We start from the raw sequence: 27,302 nt of genomic DNA, 5'->3' as shown, positions 1-27,302 counted from the left end.
TGGCAAAAGTGGGATAAAGTTGAGCCAAAAGATCCCAATTCATTTTTATGTCTAACTTGATCATCTCATTTGACCAATTGTAACTTCTTGTTTTGAATATTTGATTTGAACGATTCTGAAAAGGCTCAGAATAAATACTAATTTAAAATTATTAAATAAGGTAGTGCATATCTTGATTTTTTTTATTGGCTTTTTTCGAACGAGGTAAGATCCGGTGAATCAGAAACAATTAATTAAGAATAAAAAAGTTTTTTTTATGGAACATACATATAAATATGTGTGGATAATACATTTCCTTCCACTTCCGATTCCTATGTTAATAGGGTTGGCACTTCTTCTTTTTCAGACGACAACAAAAAGTCCGTCGTTTGTGGTTTTTTCAAAGTGTTTTATTGTTAAGTATAGTCATGATTTTTTTCCATTAATCTATCTATTCAACAAATAAATAGCGATTATATCTATTAATATGTATGGTCTTGGATTATCAATAATGATTTTTCTTTAGAATTTGGATACTTGATCGACCCGTTTACTTCTATTATGTTAATATTAATTACTACTATTGGAATAATGGTTCGTATTTATATTGATAATTATATGTCTCATAACCACGGATATTTGAGATTTTTTGCTTATATGAGTTTTTTAAGTACTTCCATGTTGGGATTAGTTACTAGTTCAAATTTGATACAAATTTATATTTTTCGGGAATTAGTTGGAATGTGTTCGTATCTATTAATAGGATTTTGGTTCACACGACCTGTTGCAGCAAAGGCTTGTCAAAAGGCGTTTGTAACTAATCGTGTTGGTGATTTTGGTTTATTATTAGGCATTTTAGTGTTTTATTGGATAACGGGGAGTTTCGAATTTTGTGATTTATTCCAAATCTTCAATAACTTGATTTCTAATAATAAGGTCAATTTTTTATTTGTTACTTTGTGTGTGTAACACCCCGACTCTCAAGTACAAGTTTACAAGCATTATATACATATTAATGGACCTACTCGACGAGTTGGTTGCCCCAAACTCGTCGCATAGAAGCGGATTAGCCCGCGTGGATCATTGGATATACTCGACGAGTCAGAGGACCTAGACTCGACGAGTAGGAGCCGGGAGATGAAACCCTATTTTTTTAGGGTTTGCACCCTATTTAAAGGACCTTAAGTCCCTTCTTCCAGTCCTTTACCACCCCATTGACAGCTAAGAGAAACCCTAATCGCTATTGACCTTGTTCTTGAGTGATTGTGAGGCTTAAAGAGTGACTTTGGTGCTTTGTGTGAAGTATAAGAAGCTTGGAGAAAAAAGGAGCTTGTGGATCTGACTCTACTTCGTCTTGGCATCATTTTAAAGGTAACAAGTCGTTACCTTGGTTTATCCCTAGCTAAATCTCTTTATGTTTGGGTTTAGGGCCATCTTTAGCACATTTGGGAGTCATTTCGAGTATTGGGACAAGATCTAAAGTTGTAACTTCAGATCTGGACTTCCCTTGGTCCCTATAGCTATACAGTTATGAGATTTGGACAGCATGGACCTTTCCCTTTGAGTTAACGTTTCCCTTAGTCTAGTTTTGGCATTTAGGACCATATATGCATGTAAAGTTTGCAACTTTAGGTGGAAACCATGTCATAGGAGGTTGGATCTGCAACATGGAGCTTTGGGGTGGCTTAAAAACATCTGTATGAACTCAAAGAGTCGCTTAGCCGACTCATCGAGTCGGATGAGGGTTTCCTGTATTTGATTCTGCATGAACTCGGCAAGTTACTAAGAGGATTCGACGAGCCAGTTAGGGTTTTCCCTGACATCTGGACACGCATGGACTCGATGAGTTGGTTGGAAACTCAGTGAGGCAATTAGGGTTTTAGGTGACTTCTGAGTTCTTAAGAAACTTGACGAGTTGCTAGTTACACTCGACAAGTCGAGTCAACATGGACTGTTGACTTTGACTGTCGACTTTGACTTTGACCAAGGGTTGACCAGTTGACTTTTGGGGGTATTTAGGTAATTCGGGAACTTATGGAATTGGATCATTGGTTGATATAGGCATTGGTGTTGGAGCTGTATTTGGAGGAGATTGATACTATGATTCCGAGCTACTTGAGAGGTGAGTTGCCCTCACTATACTAACAGGGTCGAAGGCACCAATGTCGGCCCTTTTTGGATTTGTATCCGGGTTTATACCACGATATGCTTTATGATTTGTATACTGGTTATATGATGGTTGCTATGTTAGTGATCCGTAAGATCAGTATCCTAGTTATAGGATGGTTGCTATGTTAGATATCGGTTAGATCAGTATCCTGGTTATAGGATGGTTGCTATGTTAGTGATCGGTTAGATCGGTATCCTGGTTATAGGATGGTTGTCATGATTAATGATCTGTTAGATCTGTATGACTATTTGTTTATATGTATGTTGTAACACCCCGTTTATTAAATAAATAAATAGATAAAATTAATATGAATAGTAGCGCTAAAATCCATAATTTTAGTGAGGTGTTGGTTTTTGGGAGCCAAATATTATAATTTGGATTATTCGGGGGTTAAAGTGTAGATTCAAGATTTTTTTAAAATATTCTTAGAAGAGAGGGGCTAAATAGTAAATTTTGGAGTTCATTTGAAAAATAATTGGTAGAGGGGGGGTTGTTTGGTAACTATTGGGCTTATTATGAAAGGATTTTTATATCTGGGGGTTGTTGAGTAAATTACAAATTGGACTTGAAAGGGATTTCCGAAGTCAGGGTAGAAAGGGCAAAATTAAGGACTTAGTTTGAAAGAAGAAAGAGAAGGAGGGACTGGAAGCGTCATTATGACAAATGTTTGATATGGGAGACGAGAGTATATAACCGTTACCCTCATAACCCAAACCCTAACCCTGGGAGCCCCTCACCATCTGCCACCCTTATGTCTCCCTCTTCCAGCCGCCGCCACCATTCACCTCGTTTGTTCTCCGACCATCTAGCACCATCGAGCAGCCCTTGTCACCGGCAACATCGAAGATCGACAAGAAATAGGAGTGAAGCTGCACCGAATCGCCATTGAAACACCACCGGACATCGTGAAAAGTCGAGAGAGAGAGAGAAAGAGAGAGAGAGAGAGACGCCGGAGACCGGAGTCAGAACTATGAACGCGAACGCATGGTTTGAGAACGACGAGAGAACTGTGGTCGTTGTATCACTTCAGTGAAGACGGAAACCACCGTCGGACGTCGCGACTGCCAGCAACGTTGACTTCTCCTTTTTCTACCATCAACAAAGACTGAGCATACACCTTCTTCCGTTGTTTCCGTCGCTCACAGTTCCATAATTCTCCTCCTTCCGCAGGTGATATGTTCTAATCTTGACCACCGTCGTCAACCGCCACTGTTGCCGCTTGTGTTGATGCTGCCGTCGCCAAACGCCACCAGGTGGGTAGCTGGGTCCACTTTGCATGAAAAAACGTGTGTGTGTGTTTCTGCTGTGAGTAGGTGTTTTGTATGGGTTTGTCGGCCGGAAAACCGAGAAAAGTCCACCGCTACCACCGTAAGGTAGTGGCTGCCACTATGTGCCACCGCCGGCCACCACAAGGATGGTGGTGTGTGTGTTTGTATTAGTGTGTGTGTGTTATTTGGGATTTTGCATTGTAATGTTGTAATCGGTGCTAGAATAATAAAAAGAAAACTCATAACCACCACCATGAGGTGGTGGTTGCCGCCTCCTGCCGCCACCAGCCGCCGTATTGGGTGGCGGTGTGATTTTGTTTGTGTTTAGATTTCGTTTGGGATGCTTAGACAAAAATGGACTAGAACCATAACCACCACCGTGAGCCGCCGTTGACCACCACTACCCGAGGTGGTAGTGGGTGGTGCTCGACTTATGAAACCCTAGTGGGCCTAGTGAAACCCGAATGGATCTAAGGACTTAGGTTTAAGGCCTATTGGGTTATGATTGGATTGGAAACCCTAATTAGGGTTAGAAAACCCTAATTTTAGATTATATGCATTATGGGTTATCGGGACCCGCATTTTTGGATGACCGGATTGGGAGTAGGTATTAAGCCGATCACACCATATGATTGACCTAGTAGATTGATGGACTTAATGGATTAAGTCCTTAATGGGCTAAGTAAGAAACACTTAACCCTAATTGTCATTTTATGTGAAACCCTAATCTTACTTGGGCCTTAAGTTGCGCCTTTCTATTAGGCTTTGGTGATTGGACTATTGATGGTCCATTCAAGAACTATCATATGGATTAAGAATATATGGATGGGCTTTAGGGTAAGGCCCATGTGGGGGGTTTGGGCCTAATTTGGAAAATCGGGCCATAGATGGGCCTTTATGATTATGAGATATTGGGCCATTAGAAATGCCAAATGTTTGGACTGGACTAAATGGTTGGGCCTTATGGAAGACCATGTAGAGGTTTAGGCCTAATTTGGAAAATTGGGCCATATGTTAGGCTTTGACTCATAGTTGACTTTTGGGCCTTTGGATTGAACCTTAGGCTTGAGTCAAGCTAATGTGACATCCTCAAAATCTCGGCCAGAAAAGACCGGTTTCATTTATGCTTTTAAAATAATTTCAGAGTAAATCCTTTTGATTTAAAAGAGTTGCGGAATTTGTTCCCAAAACAAAATATGATAAAATAATATTTATCAAAGCATTTCATCAAGAGATGCATTTTCATTATATAATCAAAACTCGGGATGTCATGTTCCGATACAGACCATAAAGCATAAACGATAACATTACAAGTCATTCAACAAATATAAACATATACAGACTTGTAAACAAAACAACTCGATGATTCATCCATCTTATTCCCTTGCGCCACTTCCTGTACTACAAATAAAACTGAGTGGGTCAGGCTTGGGAGCCTGGTGAGCATATAGGGTTTTCAACCAACAATAAATAATTATATTTAATTTCACCAACCAACAATATCCCGATTACCCATTCCCGTTATCCTCACTTTACGTCCCTAAAACAACATCTATCTCAAGGGACCTAATCTAGGATTTTCATCGAGACGAACATTACTGCTAAGGGGTTTCCTCAACAATAGATATCCTAAAGGAAACCATGAGGGGGATAGAGTACACCGGTGAACACATTGTTCACAACAGCTACAGGTTATGAACCTGCTAGCGTTCCACTGGACTATCTAGAAAAAGTCTGTGGTCGTTATCCATACTCTGCTGAATAACTAGATCAACAACAACAACATCAAGGCCTCTCATCTGTTTATCACACATCAACTATCTACCCATGTTCTACCCAACATATTAGTAGATAAAAATATATATTTTTATACATAGTTTAAAACATGTATAGCATTTTCATTCAATACATATTCAACATAACAGATGAGGCACACCCACATAACACGTATTTCATAGAAAATAAATCAGATCTATGAGATAGAAGAGAATGAATATACATTCACACACATAACAACAAAATTATACACATAACACGTATTTCGTAAAGAATACTTCATAATTATGCGTTAGAAGAAACTAACTACACACTCACCTGATCAAAAGATGATCGAGCAGCACTACGGCTTGCAGAAGTAGTATTCTCCGTAGATCTGGAAGACCTCCACAAAAATCAAACTTCTCGTGGGCAGAGCTTCGGCTCGGGAATAACGCTCTTCGGGATTCTCGGGGCTTCGGATCTTGCTTCGGGGCTTGGGAATATTACCGGGGCTTCGGGGCTTAAACGACACGCTAAACGATGCAAAACGGGAGAGAGAGAAGAGAAAAAGAGCAAAAGAACTCGACAGCCTCGCATCCTATTTATAGGAGGCTGGAGCCTTGCAGTACGCTGGGCGTACAGCAGTACGCGGGGCGTACGCGTCCGAATTCGTCATTGCTTACGTATCCGAAGAACTCGAGTGCGAGGGACGTCATGCTTCGCTGTACACTGGGCGTACAGCAGTACGCTGGGCGTACTTCGGATGAGTCCGATGACTCCTCTTCGGATAATACCAAGATTTGGAATTAAATTTAAATATTAAATATTTAATAAACTTCGGAAATTCATATCTTCTTCATACAAACTCCGTTTTCGAAGTTCTTTATATCCACGCGTAGATGAGACTATGCTCTACAACTTTCGTTTAGACTCTGTCGGCTAATTTTGACTTTATTTTTATTATTTATTTTTAGAAGGCCGGGACAGAAAACTTCATTATAAATTCATAACTTCTTCGTTTGACGTTCGTTCTCGCCTAACTTTTCATCGTTTCGCTACTAACAACGAGATATTCGATTCTCGTTTAGATTGTTTCGGCTAAAAACCGCTCGATCTCAAATCGAGTGTTCGGGCTGCATACCGCTAAGTCGAAAATTCAGAAAATCATAACTTCCTCATACGAAGTCAGATTTGGGCGTTCTATATATATTCGGAAATCTCATTTCAACTACTACAACATTATCCAATGATATCAAGTTTATTTCACACTTAAATTTTGACGCTTATTTTTATTCTTAATTAATCAAATCACATAATTAAGCAATTAAGCACAAAACACATAATACTCAAATAATACACTTCTATTATTTCAAAACGGGTTATAAAGGTTAACCTAGACTATTATATAAACATTAATGACAAGCCCAGAAACACAGGCGTTACAGCTAAGCTGGGGGTAAAGTAGCCTTTTTACCCCAAGCATGGACTTATGGATATATATATTGTAACCCAATTACTGATTGGGTGTTATTTTAATGATTGACATTCGAGAACCTGTCATCCAGCAGGTAGAGTTTTGTCTACGGGACTTCAACAGTGCGAGGTGAGTTACCTTCCAGTAGAGGTGGGTCTAAGGCACCAATACCGGCCCACCAGTAGGTGATTATGTTTGAGATGATTGTCTGGTTTGCCACTATCTATTATGCTTTATGTGTTAGTATGCTATGTTATTATGTGGTAGTGGTAGGGGGCGAAATAGTCACCGGTTACTGGTTGAAAGATACCGAAAGGGAGGCCAGCACCTAGATATGCTAGGCAATATATGATTTATATGTTTATGTTATTATGTGGTAGTGGTAGGGTTGAAATAGTCCCCAGTTACCAGTTGAAAGATACCGAATGGGAGGCTAGCACCCAAATATGCTAGGAAGATAGCGGTTGAAAGATACCGAAGGGGAGGCAAACACCCATATATGCTAGGCAGTCACCAGTTGAAAGATACTGAAGGGGAGGCCAACACCCAGATATGCTAGGCAGTTACCGGTTGAAAGATGCCAAAGGGAGGCCAGCACCCAGATATGCTAGGCATTATGTGTTTATATGATATATGGTATGATGGGGGAACTCACTAAGCTTAGTTCTTACGGTTTTCAGTTTTGGTTTCAGGTACTTCGCTTTCAAAGGAAATGAGTCGGCTCGATCGCAACGCATCACACTACGATTTCCGCATATGAGATCTTTGATATTACACTCTGATATTATTTTACAATAACTTGCTTTGGTTATTGACACATTGGTTTTGATATGGGATATTATTACAGATGTTTTTATACTGTTGGTTTATGAATTGTTAAACTAAAAACAAATTTTTTTGGCCTTGAATTTTGGGATGTTACATATGTGCACATGTTTGTTGGTTTGGGGGATTGGGTTGAGGCAGGTCCTACTTTGTGTTGTAGGCCAAGATACCCAAGGCGGATCGGATAGAATGCAGACCCGGGAGGGCATATAGTCAGGCCGAATGCCCGACAAGCAGTCCGAATAGGCTGACGGACCTGAGAGGCGGTCCAGACGTGCCGAAGGCTCGGAGAGCGGTCTAGATAGATTGATGGCCTATGAGGCGGTCCAGTCAGACTGATGGCTCATTATGCATACTGTGTTTGTTTATATGATATGATTATATATTTATGTCATTGGTATTTTGGGGGAACTCACTAAGCTTCGGGCTTACAGTTGTTGATTATGTTTCAGGTACTTCCGATGATCGCGAGAAGGCGAAGGCGTGATCGTGCACCTCCTTATATTTTTCATGATTTGATTCTGGGGATACTCTGATGTTTAAACTATTTTGAAAACAAACTGTAATAACTTAATGGTTTTAAATGTTTTAAAAAGTTTTAAATTGGCTTGAATTTTATGGGTCTTACAAGTTGGTATCAGAGCCTTGGTTTGAGTGAATTTGAGGAAACACCCGTGTGTCTCAAGTCTCAAACTAAGGGCAAGATTTTAAAAATGATTTTTTTCAAATCGTTTTCAAAATACTAGAGGATGCAAGTGTACGATCAGCCGGAGCTCGCGGATAGACCCCAAAATACCTTACAAATTATTTGATTTTGTGATACGTTAGAACAGCATGCTAGTACTAGGCTAGGGATCTTCACGAATTGCATGATAGAATTGTCTTATTATATGATGCCTTGTAGCCTAGGGTTTTCCTTATATGAAATTGACATCATTATTGTAGTTGCTCAGTGTATGCATCATAGGTTGTACATAATTAAGATCTTATAGGCTGAGAATATTTGGTTTAATTAGCTTTATTTCTTGTTCCTTGTTTGGTTGTGGGCTTATAGTAGGACCAAGTATTCAAATGTCTATAGGGTCTAGTATTACGTATGGCTAGCATACGCTAGTGTTGTAGGGTTGGTGGAAGTTTCATGGATGAATTGTTTGGGATGAGTCCGCCAGTTATGAGATATTTAGCCTTCCTCTAGGAGTGAGGATTGAGTGCATGCCATGCTTACGTATAGTTTTAGGACGTTGTGATGATATTTGAGACAAATATGGGTAGGTGTGAAAGTTAGTATGGGCCCATAATACTGAAAGCATAGGACCCATATACGTAGCAAGGAAGTCACGACCCCTAGGGTTTCGTTGGGGGTTGGTTCCCAGATTGTTATATGGAATATATGATATATTTCTAGTATATTTTTCTGCATGGTGGTTACTCGACGATTTGTGACTGGATCCGGATCAGGATCAGGAGACGGTGGACAGGAGGCACCACCAGTGCCCGAGACTACCGGTCATATGAGTCCAAACGAGATGGACGCCAGGATCCGGGAGATCCTTCATGATGAGGTTGTTGCGATGTTCCGAGCTCAGATATCGGAGATGTTTGGGTCTATCAAGACCGCTATGATGGAGTAATTCAATGAACGTTACACAACCCTCACTAAGGCCGCTGTCGCAGGAGCTACAACGGTTGTATCAGCGGCAGGTTAGGAGCCAGTCGGGATTTTCAGTATCGGGACTTTGACAACAAGAAGCCTCCTACTTTTGATGGGACTCAGGACCCCATCAAAGCCATCAGATGGTTATCTGACGTAGAGGGGTGTTTCTTCACGTGTTCATGTCCTACTGACCAGAAGGTCAGATGTGTCCTGAACCTGTTGAGGTCTGGGGAAAAGGACTGGTGGAGATTGATGATTGGATCATATTCTGATGATCAGAGAGCTGCAATTACTCGGGAGCATTTCTGGGATATGTTCCACGCTCGCTATATTCCACGAGTCGAGCAGGAGCGATTAGCTCAGGAGTTTCTAGATTTGAGACAGGACGGTGAGACGGTGACGAAGATCACCCGTATGTTCACAGAAAGGGCGATGTTTTTCCCAGAGTTTGCTATAGAGAAGGCTCAGATGACACGTTATCTGAGCATGCTCAAGACGGAAATTCGACAGTTCGTGGCAACTCAACGTTGTGATACGCTTCTGGAGTTACAGGAGGCCGCTAGGCGGCGTGAGTTGAAGATTCAGTTGCAGTTGAGGGAGCAGCGGCAGGCCCTGACATAGTCACAGTCGGCGCCAAAGCGGTCTAAGACCGCTGATTCCAGGTCAGGGGGATAACAAAGCCGCACTTGTAGCAAGTGCGAGAAGGGTCACTCAGGGGTTTGTAGATCTGGTAGCGGGTGCCGTAAATGCGGAAAGGAGGGGAATTTTGCGAGAGATTATCACCAGACAGCCTCGATTTAGGATATGAGGATCTTCTACCACTGTCAACAGGTTGGTTACGTGAAGACCAATTGTCCATAGCTCGCGACAAGACCAACACAGGCTCCGATGCCAGCTACACTGAGGATTACCGATGGGAGGCAGGGTAGAGCGGACCCCCCGAGGGCTCAGGTACGCGCCTTTCAGCTCGCAACAGAGGAGGCCAAGGTAGCACCAGACGTGGTTGCTGGTATGTTTCTATCCCTTATCTTACTGATTATATCTTTTTTATGCTTATATGTTGTGCCTGTGATTAGGTACATTTTTAGTGAACTCCTTACCTACCTTGGTATTATTTGACTCGGGGGTGAGTCGGTCGTTTGTTTCTCAGACATTTAGTAGGGAGTTCGGGTTGCCAGTGGTAGAGCTAGAGTGTCTGTTGCGAGTCTCTATCGCCAACAAACATGGAATCTCCGCTTCTGCAGTCTATTGGGGTTGCGTGTTAGAAATCTTCGTGGTATCTGTTCTGATCGACTTGATTCCGACTCCCATGGGGGATGTGTGTGTGATCGTGGGTATGGATTGGCTCAATCACTTTGGTGCCATGATTGACTGCGAGGGTCAACGGGTGGTGGTTCGAACCCCAAGTGAGGGAGAACTAATTGTTTGCGGAGAGGGCACCAGATTGGGATCAGGGATTTTTTTGGCTACCAGGGCTCGGCAGTACATTCAGCACGAATGTGCAGGTTATCTAGCGTATGTGGTGGATATGTGGGTCTGAGATCAGGGAAGTTGTGGGTGAGAGTGGACACACATTAAACTACCATTTTATAGGCAGTTTCCTTATGGGATATATCAACTTCGTGAATGAGGCTTACTAGCGGTTCGACTGACTTGTCTTATACATATAGTAAATATTAAACATTTAACTTTACATATAGTATAAGGTATATTTTAAACATTTCATGTTTAATTATTAAATTTCGAAAATTAAAATCTTTAATTTAAATTTAAAAATTAAAACACATTATTCAATAATTATCTTAATTAAAATGGGATTAGCCAATTAAATTAATCAAGATAATTTAACCTAATCCACTCCCCTAATTTTCAAAAAAAAAAATGGGAGGGACAAATCAAATTTTATAATTATCTAGTTAATCAAATAAGGAGATAATTACAAAAAATAAGAACCCCTACCAAAACCCTAATTTTCGAAAATGGCAAATCTTGGGGAGGAAGCTAGGCAATGATTTCAATCATTGTCGTGTTTTGAAAATCTGGAGGGCTAACGAAACCCTAATTTCAAAACTTGAAAGACAAGGGAAAGGGTTAAACCCTTTCCAAATTTTCGAAACCAAGGGTTAAGAAAACCCTAATTTCGGAAAACCCTAATTCCAAAAGGGTTTATGTTGGGATTAAAACCCTAATTGAGATTTGATGAACAAGATGCGGAAAATAAGAACAAACACAAATATGAAGATTATGTCGAATGATCACTCGATTTATTCATAACAAGAGGAATAAATTACACTTTTAGCATAGACTAAAGAATCTAACACTACATAAGAAACCTCACGTGGCGGCAAAATTTTGCCTCACTCTATTAACCCTAATAATGAATAATACATGACTATTTATAGGGAAAATACAAGTCTTGGGCTTTTAACCTAGAATTCATCAAAAGGGCCCATTGCCATCATCCATGGAGTGCTTTGAAACCCTACAATCTCCCCCTCAAAGTATGGAATGGATGACAACGCTTTAACTTCCAAAACAAGCATCTAGCAAATAAAAAGATTTGCAACGAGGAATATATGAAGCAATCCACGAATCTTGATTCTTCAATAGTCTTCAAACACGGGCTCTAGGATATATAAATCAAGCACTGAAGTAATGTCTTTAAACTTCATTTTCGAATGTAATCCCAAAGAATCTTCATGAAAACCAAACCCGCCATAAAAACCCATTTCAGAACAAAGAAATTGAATCACTTCTTGTCTTTGAAGAGCTCCCCCTCCAAGTCACAATGATCTTCAAATAAGCTAATGATATAAGCCATCAAAAAATATCATGTAACAACCCAAACTTTAAGATTCGTAACTCCACTTGATCGAGAAAATCCAAGAAGTCGGAGATATAACAAGTCCTTAGCAGAACTCGATGAAAAACTTCCGCTGTAAAGGATACTTCTCTATAAAAGCTTTAGTAGAGCTCGATGAAGAATTTCCACTGTAAAAGCTACCTTCATAATTCTACCACAAGCTTTATCAAAAATCTTCAACTTTGAAAAGTCACAAATCCAATTTCGAATGGCCATACCAAATTCTCCCCCAATTTATAATCAAAAACATGATTATAAAGCCTTCAAATGGTCATGAGAATGATCTTGAATGGATAAAAATTTACTAAGCTCCCCCGCGACAAAATGATATACACAATGAAGTATAAAATTCAAAAGGGGATTCGTGTGATTGATTTTCTCAATATTCTATACCGACATCTCCTGTCTTGATGAGTAAATAAAACTCAGATTATCTCAATATTAATAATAACTACACTTCTTAAGTACGAACAAAATTTTCAACAAACTTTTGAAGAGCAAAGAAGGTTATGACCTATGACCCCCTCGGCCTCCACTAGTCGTTTAAATCCTATGTCTACCAATCACGAATCATGCATGCAAATGCAAATGATTTTTTAAACCCCTAAAGTTTATGATATACTATGATACAAACGTGATCGTTCAATATTTTACGTAACGAACCCTCGTAGCATATGATGAAAAAAAAAAAGGATCAAAATCCGTGTAGTAACAATGATACACAAACATAAATTTAATTTTAATAGGTTGATCAAAATCATAACATGTGATACAAATTGTAATCACCACCCCAAAATTAAGTATGAAATTGAAGACCCTCCACAATTTGAACCTTTAAATTCGCCAAATATATGATCAAGGATTCGTGATACAACCACAAACTCCATTCAAGTGAGCCTAAATCCCACCCCACTTTATCATATGAACTTCAAAGTAATCCTTTCTTTCCTTGAAACAAATATCTCCTGTTAGTTGGTTAAATTGATGATATAACTCCATTGTAGCTGTCACCACTTGTTCTTACTATACCTCTAATTGTTTGCTAGATTTTCTTTTTAATATATCCGACTATTCAAAAAAAAAATTATATATTGGATAATAAATAATATATTTTGATATTTTGCGATAGGTTGAAACTAAAGGGACCTACAAAGAAAATACTCCCAACAAAGTCCCATATATGCATGTCCGCGATAACAATCTTATCTACGACACGTAATCATGCAACGTGGCTTCAAACCCAGTTCGCCACCTGCCGATCTCCGGCCACACGTCGATCTTCAGTTGCATAAATGAAACGCATATATAAAATCATCTTCATTCTTCCCAATGCATCAATAAAGATTAAAGAGGGAAACCCTGAAGTCTTTTAAGCTTTTATTCCCGGGAAAAAAAACAAAGTAAGAGCAGTTTTCGCACAAAGTTGTGTTTCAGGCTTTAAACAATGGCGGTAGGTACAGTCGAAGAACCCATGCTTTCCAGGCTTGATCGTCTCGATACCATTGTGAGTTTCCAGTATAATCTGGTTTTGTATCTAATTAACCAGTTTATATAACTAATTATCATATTCTGGATTAATCGTGTATGATCGATGATCACTTGGTAATATTTTATTGTTAAAAATTTGGCGATTGATTTGAAATTGTGGACATACAGGTGAGGCAATTGGAAGAGATACGAGGGGGAAACAGAACACCGAAGAGTTCTTGTGCATCGACACCATCGAGTGGCACACTGACTAGCGAAGGTCAAATATCATCCATTGATTTCTCTCCCAGGAGCTTAGAGAAGCACTGTCGTCCGATTGACGACGTGATAGTGGAGACAGGAGTCAAAGGCACACTCATCGAGAGGCTACTTTATGTGGAAGAGCGTGTAGCCAAGGTAATACGCATGCATCAAGCTTTATCCAAGTAGCTATGTACTACGTGTTTAGAGCATATATTGATCTGAGTTTTTGCGATGATTAGTTGTGTATGCAGATGGAAGAGGAGATAGAAGGGGAGAAGAGGAGACTTGTTGAAGAAGAAGCTATGAAGAAGAAGACGACGACGACAGAGAGAAAGAAAAAGCGAGGGTTGAAGGAGTTGGTCAAATCTTGTGTTACAGGCAACAATTCATCGAAAAGAATGTAAATCAAGTTTTTTATCACTTGTTTTGTTTCTCCTTTCTTGAAGTTGGAAGTTTTTTTTTCTTTATGATTAGGATTTTGATTAAGTCTGTTCTTTCAATTATGGATCCATGTATTTAACTTGCATGAGTTATATAGATGTAATGGTTGTGAGCTTAAAATATGATCATCATGATTCATGTATCATTACACATTAATACCATACCTTTCAAGTATCAAAACATTGTTTTGCGATTCAAAAATGTACAACCCTTTTCCTATATGGTACAGCTTCACATTGCACAAAAAGGATTGAAAGTAAGCTTTCAAGTTTAAAGGATTCAATACTTGATTTTCCAGAGTACTGAGGAGTTTGACTTGTCAACAGCAAACTTCAAGGCAGGTGACACTATTCCTACATTAAGCGACTTTAACTTCAACTCCAATAAAGATAACACCTCCTTATACCTCCCTTGCTTTCGCTTCAACACCTCTAAATAAGCTCTTAATCCAAGCCATTCCATTTCCCTCCTTTTCACTCTCAAAATCGGCCTTAAACTATCATCAATCATATTCACCACACAAGAATACATCCGTTTCTTCATAAGCTTATACATAAACCTAACAAAATCATAAACACATCACATGTATGATGTATAAAATTCATCATCAATCATAACACATGAAAAAAAGAGAAATATTGCTTTTATTACCTCAAAGAGTTGTGGATGATGTTCATATAGGACCCCGATTCAAACTTATAGATGTTAGATAAATCACAAACATAGCAATGGAACTTCATTGCGCATATCACGAACGACTGATAGATATTCAATCTCACAACAGAAGCTGAATTGATCTTTGAATCATAGAAAATCGCATGACATTTTGGTCGCAAATAGTTACACAGTTTTTCCCTCAAATCACAAACTGGATTCCCTAGCCAACTCACTGTAAGACTTGAACTTATATTCCCATCCAAGTACCTTATTAAAACATCATTAAAAAAAAAGTTTATAAAAATATAACAACATAACATGATTATATATATAACATTTTAAAAACAAAATAAAACCTGGTGTAGTCTGCCTGAACTTCTAGAGTCTTGCAGTTGATAAACAAACCACTCCACTTCAAAAACTTATTACCATCTTCATCAAAATAAACCCTAGTCGATTCTTCTGCCCTAATTTTCTCACCATCAAAATTTACACCAAATTTTTCTTTGTTCATGTTACAATTATACTCACAGAATCCTCTTTCAAGCCTCGATAAGAACGCAAGAGCCTGTTTCTTTGATGTCGAGACGAAAATAAAGTCATCAATAAACCTAAGCAACAAATTCTGACCAAAATGCCCTTCAGAAACCTTATCAAGAAATGGAACAAGTTTACTATTTTCCATGTGTCCATAGTAAAACGAGCACAACAACGAAGACAAAATACTTCCTTGAGGTATACCAACGTTTTGGAGATAAAAACTTTTGTCTATACGCAACACATTGTACTTAACATGTTGTCTCAAAGTAGAAAGTAATTCGTCTTTCCTTGCTGTTCTTTTTCTTCCCTGAAATCAAAACATCATAGAATTTTTTTTTAATTCAGATTATATATAAATTATATTTGAAAAAGTAATATACCATATCAACAAGGATGCTATGAGATGAGGGAGAATGAAGATGAGATCGAAACTGTCTAGACAAATTAATGTTTTGACAGATTTGAATGTTTCTCTTTGAAATGGTGACATTGTGTGTTTCATGTAAAAGATGATCATCTGTTATAACATCTTTCATCACATGAAGAAGCTTATCTTGATCAATTGAATCATAAGCTTTCTGGACATCAGCAACAACCATATAATAAACACAATGCGAACTCTCCAATCCACTTTTGACACGTGTCAAGAAACCACGCAGCTTTCTGTGGACATCATTGTAACTGAAAACCGAAGATCCCAACTTTTCTGGTGTTTTGAGTTGAATGTCTTTTAGTGCAGCATGCAAATCACGAAGAACAATGTTTACAGCTTTGAAGCTTTTATTGGTTTTAGGTAATCTTGATGATGATTTAAGATTGGCTAATGGTCTTATTCCATTTGGTTTTGGACAAAATCTTACCCTTGAGAAACCAAATTTTCGACTACTTAGAATCTTTTTAACATCGTTCACATCTAATAAACTGTAGCACTTGTCTTTTAAGGATGACACTGAGCTTTTCATCAATTTCTCCCAAATTGATTTCTCATAAAAGAAAACATCTAGTCTTCCATGCTCACTTTCAGTTACATAAAAGTTTGCTTGTATTAATGACACTATGAAGCTTGTAAAGAACCAATATATCCATCTTCCTAAAATTCTTTGTTTGACTTCCCCAAACTTGTGGTCAATGTTGCTCGAGTTGCAGAAAGAGTGGTTGTTTGATAGAAAGGAGAAGTTTGATGTTTTGAGTTTATGCATACATTGATGTAAAGAAAACTTCTCGTATATCCTTAATCTGATAAACTTGGAAATATTTTTTCTGAGGATTCTCAAATCTCCTAGTAGTTCTTCGGGAACAATGCTTCTAGAAGCTGCCCATATAAAAGACACCACTTGCCCTTTTGAGCAATGTAAATCTTTTTTATCAAAGATATGTTTTTTTAATAACTTTAGACATGGGCAACGAATGGCTTTTCTTATAAGAATCTTGAGAAGCTTATGAAGAGAGTGATATCTGTAAGAGTTAAAAAAGAAGTGAAAGAATGAATATAATTTATGTATTTATAATTAATGTTAAATTGTTAATGTCACTCACAAGCATGTTGTTCCAATAACACAAATGTTATTGCTGTGGAAGCATAGGGTTGAATGAGAGTCATTACTTGATCCAAATATTTCTTTAAAGAGTGCATTTGCTCCAGCAATATTTGGCTTCAGGGAATTGATTATGTCTTTTAACTTTGTTAAGATCAATCAATCAAGGTACCCTTTGATATTTATATTATTTTAATAATGATTATAAAGTTTTGTACAAAATGTATAAATGGAACAGGATACGTTTTCCTGGAAGAATCGATGAGGCGTGTTCTAGTTTATATAACATGGATTGCTTACTAATTTGAGCTTTTCTGGGAACTTTCTGGAGTGTTCTCCAAATTGAACAACAAGAACATGGGATTCTCATCTGCCAGATAGATCATATGCAAGTATCAGACGATAAGACAAACAACACCATTGATGAGATTGTATATAATGGAAAAGAAATTACCTTCTCTGAGTTTGAATCACACACGTTCTGAGATGACAACTTCCTAAGTTTATGTCTGTGTAGCCAAGCATATGATCTTAACCGCTTCCTAGATTGATGCACAGTCAGAACTTCATCTTCTTGGGTGAATGTGGGTCCATTACAGTCAGCATCTGTTATGGAATTGGAATCTCCATGACAGCTCATCTTTGAGCATTGTTTCATATGAAGCTTTGTAGATGGAGTTGCAGAACTCTTGATATCACATCCAAGACATGTCATTGAATGTTCTTGACTATCAACTTCATGGTATCTCTCTGGAACTTTCTGGACTAAAAAGAAAATCATAAGAAGAAGATGATGATGAACAGATAAAAGATAAGGTGAAAAAAAGTGGGAAAAAGCTACATATGAAGCGTTTTACCTAATGAAGGCTGCTGATTTTTGGATTCGGATGTCTGCTTCAAGAGTTTCCAGCACATGTCATTAATGGGTATTCCTGTTACCTGATGGTGTTTCTTTCGATGTATGAGGATAAATATTGAAGAATATTTCAGTAGATAAACCATGAGGCCATCTCCTATCTGCATATGGTATATGGTAAAAAGATTAACCCAGATAAATAGATAGACAAAGGACATTGAGAACAAGAAAAACCCTTATATCTTCAATTCGGTCTTTTCAATTTATACTTTAAATCGATTTCTTGTTTACTCCTTTCACAAATAATCAGATATTGATACCCTCTGTAATAGTAGACTCCATGAAGCCGATGTAAGAGCTTCTAAAATGATGCTTGAGCGAAATTGCTGTCAACAGATATGAAGTCATTAGCAGTAGTATATGTGCATTGTAGATGCAGAACTCGCATTTTGTTGGAAGAGAGAAAGAAAGTAGAAGTAATGAAGACAACAAAAGGGTGCAGCTTACAAGTTCAGCTAGCCCCAAACAATGGCGTACCTTGTTATAGCCTGCGCATATCATATTTTTTGTGAGCACATTCTCACATGACATCATTTCAATGGTCATTCTAACAATCTGCACATAGCCATCAATACAATTGTAATGAAATCCAAATTGATTGAAGTAGATGGAGTAGTGATGACTTCCTGTACGAAATTGAAGTTTTTCTTTCGAAATATATATTTTCATTTCATGGATTAAACTTAATCTCAGATTTTCCTCCATTTTTCATTTTCGTACAAGTCAAATTGCACCTCTTTTCTTCCACAAAAAACCCTACTGCATTCGCTGCGTCTGTACATGAACTGTGTGTGAGTGTGTGTGCATAAGAGAGAGAGAGACCTGAAGTTGGGACCAACGAGAATGAGGATCGAAAGGAGGAAGAGAGGGCGCATTGTCCGAGACGACTACAAAGCATTGATTGAGGAGCTTCGAGTAGTCGGATGGGTCGTCTTCCCTGATCAGAAACGACATACGGTCACCGTCGCAACAGCAACGGAGGCAATGGCGACTATCCTTGCAACGGCATTGAACCGTCGCCGACGACGGTGGAGGTATGAAGGAGAGTATGGTTTCGGCGAGTGTGTGGGCACGGTTTTGGAACAATTTCCATAGCACCCCCGGTACTCTCGGCTTTTTCGTCATTTGATCCGTTCGTCCGACCATTAAACCATCATCGAGACTAGAAATACTGGAATGCAGGGAGAGAGAAGGTCAGGGGTTGGTCGACTAAAAAGTTACTGTTTGTTTTTTAAATTGGAACTCAAAATTAAAATGGCTCCAGTAATATTGATCATAAATAAAGAAAGACCAACAAATGAAAATCGGCTCCGGTAAATATTTGTCGTGTGTAATAAGCACGACAAATAACCGTTATTAATTTTATAAACAATATAAAGAGAAATAGATTAATACTTCATTTAAACTTTTTGTTATTCGGACTACGAGTTTACGGTTATATCTGCGAATTCATCAAACGAATAAATAAAGAAATTTGAATTTTGGCACATTTTGGCATTAGAAAATCGTAAATGGCATTTGGTTACCTACCATTTCTGCTCCTCAATTTCATATGATATGTCTATTCTTATTTATTTGAAGTATGAATAATTTTTTATAAATCTTAAATAGTATAACGAAATTGCAGTCAATAAGCTATAAGTTTATGACCAAATTGTAGTCCATTAATGTTGGATATTGAGAAGTCATTAAGCTATGGATTTATGAGCCCATTAATGTTGGGTATTGAAATATTTGATAGGTATTTTTAATTTTGACCTAATCTAATCGGATATAATGATTATATGAAAACAGAAATATTTCATTGATTCTTTATTTATTTGAGATTGATTCATCATTCTTAATTTCCATATTGCCATTTCATATTGTACCAACCCTAGTTTCAACAATTAAGTGTCAATTCAGTTTTAGTAGCTATTTGAGTTTTTTTTAACTTTTTTGAAATAATTATAAAATTAGACTAAATTTGTCTTATTTTCTCAAGTTAAATATTCTCCAATACACACAAGCTAAATGATAAAATATGATTACTTTAAGAGTAAATTTAAAAAAAATGTATTGTTCCCTGGAGTTTATGAATTTGGTTCCGAAAACTCTTTATTTTTACGGTATTATTATTATTATTATTGTTATTATTATTATTATTATTAGTAGTAGTAGGCCGAAAGAAGTGCAGCCGGAAGCAAAAGCAAGAACGGATCCCACACCTTGGAACACAACATCGAGGGTGTAGGAATGGGTGTGCAGGATAGGAGTAAGGGAGGATTTCCTACTTTGATTCGTTGATGCCATTTTTTTGTAGCCGTTAAAAAACGATAGAAATGTAATTTTTTTTTGTTAGGTAACGACTATAAACTCGAAAAATATATATATATATATATATATATATATATATATATATATATATATATATAACCTTCAAACAATTCTTGATAGAGAACACTATTTATCTTTCAGGACACACCCTCGAGCTAGTTTTAAAAAAGAAAAAGAAGATTATGAAATTGGTTTGTTTTTTTAATGTAGTTTTTTCTAGTTATTTTAATCTTAGTTTTTTTACCTACTTTTTATTTTAATTAATGATGTGGTGTTTTAATTTTAATCAATTTTTATGTTTATTACTCATTTTAAAAAAATTATAAATCTTAAAAATCAATTATTTTTATTTTAAAGAAACATTAAATGAAAGTACACATCCTATGTTTTGGTAAGGGAAAAAAATGATGGAAAGGCTCGTATGTAAGACAAAAAAATGAAAGATTGTTTCCATACACCCTCGGGTCTTATGGTACTTCTCAATCAAAAGTTTTAATTCTCTTTTTTTCTTCATTTATAACTCTGATAATGGCATTATTATCTTTTCACATTTGTCTCTATTGTAAATAAATGAAGATATATGTTATATGATCTTAATGACTATAATGCAATGACATTTAAGTCTGAACATTGGAATCCTTGTAGGGAAATCATACGAATTTATGAGCTTCTTGAGTGCAAGTCCACGATTACAGTTCAAAAATAAATGAAAATCACCAGTTCCAAACATGCTGAGCAGCTAGTGTATGAGGTCATCCGCAAACCATACCTTTCAAGTATTTATAAAAAAAAAAAAAAAAAAAAAAAAAAAAAAAAAAAAAAAAACATTGTTTTGAGATTCCAAAATGTACAACTTCTTCGTACATAGTACAACTCCATATTGCACAAAAGATTATCAACGCTTCACCATTAATAACCCTTCAAGTAAGTAACCAAAGCCAAGAATGAATTGCCAGTTAACACTCACACACAGGGAAAACAACATCTACTTCACCCCTGCAAAATATCAAAACAAAACCAGTTTTACCAATTCTAATATAAATATTACTTATTTACCCATTTTCCAGATTTTTTTTTTTAAATAACTTACACCATATTTGGTGTGGGGTAATTATGTCCAAGCTGTTAGTTTTTACCATAAAATAGGCCAAATGGACAAAAAGTAATTGAAAAGATACTTTACTCAACAGATACTGACCTTTTCTCATTTGTAATAGGGGTCTCTTTTTGGGATTTGATTTACCAAATTACCCTTCTCCTTTTTGAAGTAATGCACTGCCTCTTCCCTACCCATCAAATGGAAGTTGAATGTTGATGACAAACCATGATGATCATCATTGTTGTCATTTGAGGAAGAGTTTCTTTTAAGCATATCTTCAAAGATTGAAGAGCTTCCATGGAAATTAGATACACCTGATTTTGGCTCCTTTTGTTGTACAGAATTTGTGTCCATGTCATCACTGAGCTTTTTTGTATTCAGAAAGCGGCCCCCACAACCCCGAGCCCTTCTCATAGCATGTTGGTGTCGCGATTCATGAAGATAAGGCTAAAAAATCGGATGCCAATAATATAACTAACTAACAATGGAAATTTATTTAACATGTATGCATTTATTAATCCTACCTTTTTGGATTTAATCACTTTTTTTTCCATTTCTGCTTTTGCCCTTGATTGTCTTCTCCTTAGAATCCCATGGTATTGTTTTGCATTTACATAAACAGGCTCCTCTTCCATTTGAAGGGGTAATGGCATTCTATGTAAATTTGGATGTGTCTGGATCAAGAAAATGATTAAAAAAACTAAGTATAAAACTCATCATTCTTGCATTAATGGTGTGTCATGTGTGTATCTGTCACATTCTCACCTGTGTTCCATAATTCATCATTCCTGCATAATGTGGATCCTGATACAAATTAGATGTCAACACCTGCAAAATCGTTTTATATATCAGAAAGTTATATCTCTAGTTAGTAATTACCAATATAAACATACATATATGTACAAAAAAAGCGATTACAATTTCCATTAGTGAACTCGTTTCAACTTGTTTGACTTGTTCCTGTTCTTGGCAATTGTTGATGTTCAATCCAGAAATGTTGATTCCTATGTCAATTGTAAAGAAACACACTCTTAAATATATGAATTAACTAAATAAAATTCACCATAAATACCACTGGGGGAATCTGTATCTTCAACAACATCATCACTAGTGGTTTGTAATTTATCTCCGAACTTGATAACACCATTTGTTTCACCAAAAGAAGACATCACGCCATTTCCAATCCCATGCCACCAAGGTTGTGAATACGCTGTTGATGGAGAGATGTTGTGTGCTTGTTGACCTTCTTCTTGACGTTTTGTGGGCATATTCTCGAATCCTTAGAAAAACAGAACTCATCAGGAAAGTAAAAACTGTTATATGTAATCAAAATGGTTAATCTCAACTAATAAAATCATTAAATTTGGCAAATCTAGTTCGTAATAATCAATCACTGAGCGTATAGACATCAATTCCGATTAAAAAGGAAAATATCCCTAATTATTATCATTATTCCGAACTCCATGAGCGTGCATGGAGTTTGATGTAATACCTAATATCCAATCAATTGAAAACAGGAAGCCCTAATTGAATTGAAAAAGGATAGAATTGAACTGACTAACCTTTTTGATGTTGTCGGAGGTAAGGAGAAAATTGGGAATCTTGAAGATGATACTGAAACTGAGTTCAACCCATTCGAATATGATCGATGACAAATAAATTAAACAAGTATAACAATATTATAAATTGAAGAGACGCATTTGACAAAGAAATGGTGTGTGCTGTTTGTAATTATTCATTATAAAATTGATACTACTCATACTTTTATATTTAGGATTTTTGTTGTGTTTAATAAAATAATTTTACTTAGAGTTCACGCCGACGTCGCTTTCTGCTTTCTGTGTCGCTGTTAAGGAGAAATATAAATTCCCTTCGCTTGCTGTCTGCCGTCGGTAACTCATGAAACTGTAATTAATTTCGAGGGTTTGGTCAAAATTTTATTTACAGTAAACTATAAAAATGGTCATCCATCTTATAAAAATTGTGTTTTACACTTTTACTTTTAATAAGATTCTTATTTTAACCTTAAGTTATCTTTTTAGTAATTTAGTTTGATAATTAAATGTGGACCACATAAAATAATAAAATAAATAGGGTAATAAAAAAGAAAGGCAGGCGTCGTAAGTCACTATGAGTCATGACGAGTAAGTTTGACGTAGTCAACTCGACGGACAGAACGGTAGTGTTGTTGGCTAGCTTGATTCTAGATAAAACGACCACGTTTCCTCCACATACCCCTCTTGTGGCCCGTTTCCTGCCATTTGGCATCTATAGATTCACCTGTTTTTAAAAGTTGTATTATTTTTTATTTTTATAGTATGCTAAAAATTGAAAAGAAAAGGAAAAAATATTCACTAAAATTACCAAATGCCACATTAAGGTGGCTGATGACTTTAAAGAAACATTTAAAATAGTGTTCGGGATTTATAAGATTCTTTACTTTGAAACAATCCGCCGTTATTTAAAATTAAAAAAATTGAAAAATAATAGTATTATACCAAGACAATCATATATTTTGTTTTTTATTATAAAATGACCATCTGTTTCGTTAAAATCCACTCTTGCAAAAGTGTGATACTTTTTTTTCTAACAAAAACTAATCTTCATTCATTTATTTGGGCAACATATTTTATGTTTAATCAACAGACAATCACTAATAACACCTTATGTGTTCGCAAAATAAATATAAACTTTTGAGTATTTATAATCTAACCATGGATTTGGTTTTGGATATTACTGTCGTAAAAATCACTTTATTTTCTCAAACAACATGAAATTATTAACAAAAGAAAGAGTTGGCGATGAAGATTGAAGAATGTCACCCGATACCGCCAATTATATCCAAGCAAATTGTTAAATACATATTCAATTAATATATGTAATCGTTAATAAACTTTATTTAGTAACTTTTAAGACAATCTTTTTTACATGATCAGATGATTAGAACAATCAAAACTATCTAACTGACCTAGATCATGTTTATCATAGCTCCCGAAATAACTACCATCCATTAAATGAATATTATGTGTTGATTTCATATTTTCATCAACTTCAACCTTGTTTGTTTGTTTGTTTTTGCTTAGTGATATAGGGAATGAACACAAATAGTTCAATAGATCCCTAAAGAGAAAATACAGAAACGAAGTTGATTCAACACAACATTTTTTGTCATATACACAAAAATGATATGCTTTTTTAGCAAATCACTTACATTACCATAGCCTAGAATCTAGGAAAAGGTTGCAACAACAATGAATAGATAAATAACTACAATTATAAGAATCCTGATTTTAAATACAATAAAAGGCAGAATACCATAAGATATGATAGATATATGTATATCCCTCAGAATGCCTATTATCAGCCTGACATGTAGTTGTGAAATTGTGATTCCTCTACCTTATGCTTATAGGAAGCAGAAGGGAGCACCACATTTCCAATAACATGTACACATTCAGATTACTAAATATTTCATCATGGGGATGTTGAAATAATTACATGATTAGGTCAACAAAATGGAAGCAAATATAAAAAGGAAAGTATGCATATGCTCTTGTTATGCTAAACCGAAGCATATAAATTGCAGCAAAAAGATGCCTGTGAAAGAAAACAAAACACCTTCTCAACACAAAATAATCTCAATCATGGATTTTATTTTGAATACCAAAAACAAAATGTTTATTTTAATTCAAAACAGAGAATTGATGCCCCTGAGTTAACTCCGATGCAATAATCTTAATTTTCTTTTTCAAACAGCTACATGTTCTGTTCGACAACGCACAGAAGAATCCCCACAAAGACAAGTAATGAAAACATTTCAAATCGATCGAAGATTATGGAGAGGTAAGAAAGTGAAGAATGTTATCAGAATTTATCAAAAAAATATCGATTCCATTCCGAGCTTTGTATAAATAGAGATTCATACACAGATAACTGGATATTACCGCATCCAGGAATCAATGTCCTGAACAGACTCGCAAGGCTACATGAGCCTTCGGTGCTCTGTTATGGAGTCTGCGACAGGAAGAACCGGTTTCGGCGACGGAATCTCTAGGGTTTAGTTGTGCTCGAGGGTTCAGGAAGCGTGTAGCGTTTTAAGCAAAACAAAATTACATAGATGGTCCCTGTATTTTTTTTCATTTTCCATTTTAGTCCATCCGTCCACCTTCATCGCTTTCTGTATCATGATATCCCAAAGCCTCCGACCACCACCTTTTCTCCCATGGCACCCCTTATCAAATCAAACACCATCAATACCTCTTCCCTTCCCACCCTCTTCAATCACCACTCATCACTGTCATTTTTAGTTTCTTATTTATACACCAAAAGTAGTTCAGAAAAACTAACATAGACAAGCATATCATACCTTGTTCAGTAGTCTAACAAAACCAACATTCCTAAAAAACAAATCGATGAACCATTACACATCCATATCTTCACCAGGTTAAACCTAGTTGAACTCATATTAAACAAATCGGGAACCACATTAAAGGGAACTCAAAATCTATGTTAAGCAATTGAAAATAAGATGCAAAATCGAAATCGAACCATATCATATTTGAATGTTTATCTCTACACTAAAATCGAACAATATCAAATTCACAGCGACGAAGAGGGTGGAACTGGTGGTTCGAACCTTATCGGTTTCAATTTATGATCTTTACTTCTAAATAGGTTGTGATGGTGAGTTTCCGTTTTTAGTCTTTACTTCTAATTACAATGGCGAATGGAGTTTTTCCGTCGATGAGTGATTTAAGGAAGAATGGGAATTTGAAACTAGAAAGGGAAGAGTCGTCGGTGATTGGAAGAAGGGATGGAGTTAAAGGGCAACAGTGGGTCTTCTTACGGATAGACCACTCACCTTTTGAGTTATTATATTTAGTTCGTCTTTACATTTTTTATAGATTAATCATAATGTTTAATTTTTATCAAGTAGATTTAACAATGGTGTTTTACCCCTATAATTCGTATAAGAAACAAACATTACAAATTCAAAAAAGAAACAAATAGACATATCTGATAATACCATTGTATTAAATTGTATATATCACTTATAGAGTATGAATATGTATGTGTACATTGGAATCATATTAAGATACTACGAAACCATATATAACATATAAATGTCAAGAGAAACTTCTCATACCATCATGTATGTATAGTTATTTTTGACTCTAAAGCACTCACAAATTCGTTTCTTCCTGAATTTGCTCTTGATTAAAAAGCACAAAACAAAAAGGTATAAGTAGATATTAAGAAATCATCCATTTTAAAAAGGGTCAACAGGAAAAATACCGAGAAATCTAGTCCTACACTAACTAACCTCTATCACAAAGAAAGCATGGAAACCATATGGAACTCTATGGGGGCAATGGAACAACTGTTTCTGAACCATATCTACCAGGGCCAAGATCGTAAATTCCCAAAACATTTCCTCCAATTTCAAGCTTTGTTTTTCCGGTTTCAGGCTCTTCATGTAAATCAAATTTCACAATTCATGTAACCTTTTTAATGCTATCTTCAGTACACATATCATTGTTTCCTGGAGTAAAGGGTAAAAAAGTCATTTTACTTCGAATAGTGACTAAAATCATTAAAAATGTAAAATAATAATAAGTTAGTGACCAACCTACCAGTGTAACACTTGTTGACTCTAGAAAAGTCAGCTGCTGACTCGGATAACTTTTTTCGAGAAGCAATACCGGTTTCCATGTTGAATCTCATCTCATTTGACAAATAAAAATTATTTTAATCATGATAAAAATTACTATTACACCCCTAAAGGTTGGTTGGTAGAAACTTATAGTTCATAAGCGAAATTATCAAGCATTTCCTTAACACCTCCTCCAACCATATCCAAATTTGGATTCTGAAGGCGGCATGTGATTAAAACAACTTCGTCTCCTTCCTCCCATGCATTGGTTGGTAAAGAGGGAGAGTGAGGGGTAAAAAGGGAAAGAGATTCTTCAAGAAAGGGTAGAATAGGGAAACGTACCATTGTGAAAATGAAGCAATTTGGAAGCTCAAACCATTTAATTTGGAGCTCGTTCTTTTCATAACTTGGAAGGATTCCAAA

General features: G+C 36.5%; 3 protein-coding genes, 1 long non-coding RNA gene and 1 pseudogene across 5 annotated transcripts; 1 reads left to right on the top strand and 4 right to left on the bottom strand.

Moving 5' to 3' along the window:
- Positions 1 to 13,250: 13,250 nt before the first annotated feature.
- LOC111901276 (uncharacterized) lies at positions 13,251 to 14,308 on the top strand. The gene is made up of 3 exons (XM_023897165.3): positions 13,251 to 13,495; positions 13,648 to 13,875; positions 13,962 to 14,308. Exons 1-3 carry the CDS (start codon positions 13,436 to 13,438, stop codon positions 14,124 to 14,126), a joined length of 453 nt encoding a protein of 150 aa, XP_023752933.1. The 5' UTR covers positions 13,251 to 13,435; the 3' UTR covers positions 14,127 to 14,308.
- On the bottom strand, positions 14,234 to 19,057 carry LOC111901173 (telomerase reverse transcriptase). The gene is made up of 11 exons (XM_023897082.3): positions 18,634 to 19,057; positions 18,289 to 18,366; positions 18,072 to 18,137; positions 17,753 to 17,912; positions 17,350 to 17,660; positions 17,139 to 17,265; positions 16,897 to 17,032; positions 15,741 to 16,815; positions 15,177 to 15,667; positions 14,815 to 15,087; positions 14,234 to 14,722 (listed from the first exon to the last, which is right to left on the bottom strand). Exons 1-11 carry the CDS (start codon positions 18,955 to 18,957, stop codon positions 14,443 to 14,445), a joined length of 3,321 nt encoding a protein of 1,106 aa, XP_023752850.1. The 5' UTR covers positions 18,958 to 19,057; the 3' UTR covers positions 14,234 to 14,442.
- A 1,694-nt stretch (positions 19,058 to 20,751) lies between these two features.
- On the bottom strand, positions 20,752 to 22,998 carry LOC111901092 (nuclear transcription factor Y subunit A-4). 2 transcript variants are annotated; one of them, XM_042900956.2, is made up of 7 exons: positions 22,789 to 22,998; positions 22,302 to 22,505; positions 22,145 to 22,230; positions 21,992 to 22,054; positions 21,751 to 21,900; positions 21,326 to 21,673; positions 20,752 to 21,123 (listed from the first exon to the last, which is right to left on the bottom strand). In XM_042900956.2, exons 2-6 carry the CDS (start codon positions 22,492 to 22,494, stop codon positions 21,332 to 21,334), a joined length of 834 nt encoding a protein of 277 aa, XP_042756890.1. In that variant the 5' UTR covers positions 22,495 to 22,505; positions 22,789 to 22,998; the 3' UTR covers positions 20,752 to 21,123; positions 21,326 to 21,331. The 2 variants fall into 2 exon arrangements, with proteins under 2 accessions (XP_042756890.1, XP_023752753.1); XM_023896985.3 differs by having other exon boundaries at positions 22,299 to 22,505; positions 22,789 to 22,995.
- Positions 22,999 to 24,351: 1,353 nt separating this feature from the next.
- On the bottom strand, positions 24,352 to 26,072 carry LOC122197287 (uncharacterized). The gene is made up of 2 exons (XR_006190272.2): positions 25,171 to 26,072; positions 24,352 to 24,823 (listed from the first exon to the last, which is right to left on the bottom strand). It is a non-coding gene; the product is annotated as an uncharacterized LOC122197287 (long non-coding RNA).
- A 514-nt stretch (positions 26,073 to 26,586) lies between these two features.
- On the bottom strand, positions 26,587 to 27,302 carry LOC111903139 (carotenoid 9,10(9',10')-cleavage dioxygenase 1-like; annotated as a pseudogene).

Source organism: Lactuca sativa, chromosome 4 (assembly GCF_002870075.4).
Source record: "Lactuca sativa cultivar Salinas chromosome 4, Lsat_Salinas_v11, whole genome shotgun sequence".
Taxonomy (NCBI): Eukaryota; Viridiplantae; Streptophyta; class Magnoliopsida; order Asterales; family Asteraceae; genus Lactuca; species Lactuca sativa.
This window is presented reverse-complemented; position numbering and strand designations above follow the sequence as displayed.

Coding starts and splice junctions, on each gene's coding strand:
- LOC111901276 (XM_023897165.3), top strand. CDS start 13,436: ATGGCGGTAGGTACAGTCGAAGAACCCATGCTTTCCAGGCTTGATCGT. Junction 13,496..13,647: donor TTGATCGTCTCGATACCATT/GTGAGTTTCCAG, acceptor GTGGACATACAG/GTGAGGCAATTGGAAGAGAT. Junction 13,876..13,961: donor TGGAAGAGCGTGTAGCCAAG/GTAATACGCATG, acceptor TGCGATGATTAG/TTGTGTATGCAGATGGAAGA.
- LOC111901092 (XM_023896985.3), bottom strand. CDS start 22,494: ATGCCCACAAAACGTCAAGAAGAAGGTCAACAAGCACACAACATCTCT. Junction 22,055..22,144: donor CGAGTTCACTAATGGAAATT/GTAATCGCTTTT, acceptor ACGATTTTGCAG/GTGTTGACATCTAATTTGTA. Junction 21,901..21,991: donor TGATGAATTATGGAACACAG/GTGAGAATGTGA, acceptor TTCTTGATCCAG/ACACATCCAAATTTACATAG.
- LOC111901173 (XM_023897082.3), bottom strand. CDS start 18,957: ATGGTCGGACGAACGGATCAAATGACGAAAAAGCCGAGAGTACCGGGG. Junction 15,668..15,740: donor ATAGCATCCTTGTTGATATG/GTATATTACTTT, acceptor TTTTGATTTCAG/GGAAGAAAAAGAACAGCAAG. Junction 15,088..15,176: donor GTTCAGGCAGACTACACCAG/GTTTTATTTTGT, acceptor TGTTTTAATAAG/GTACTTGGATGGGAATATAA.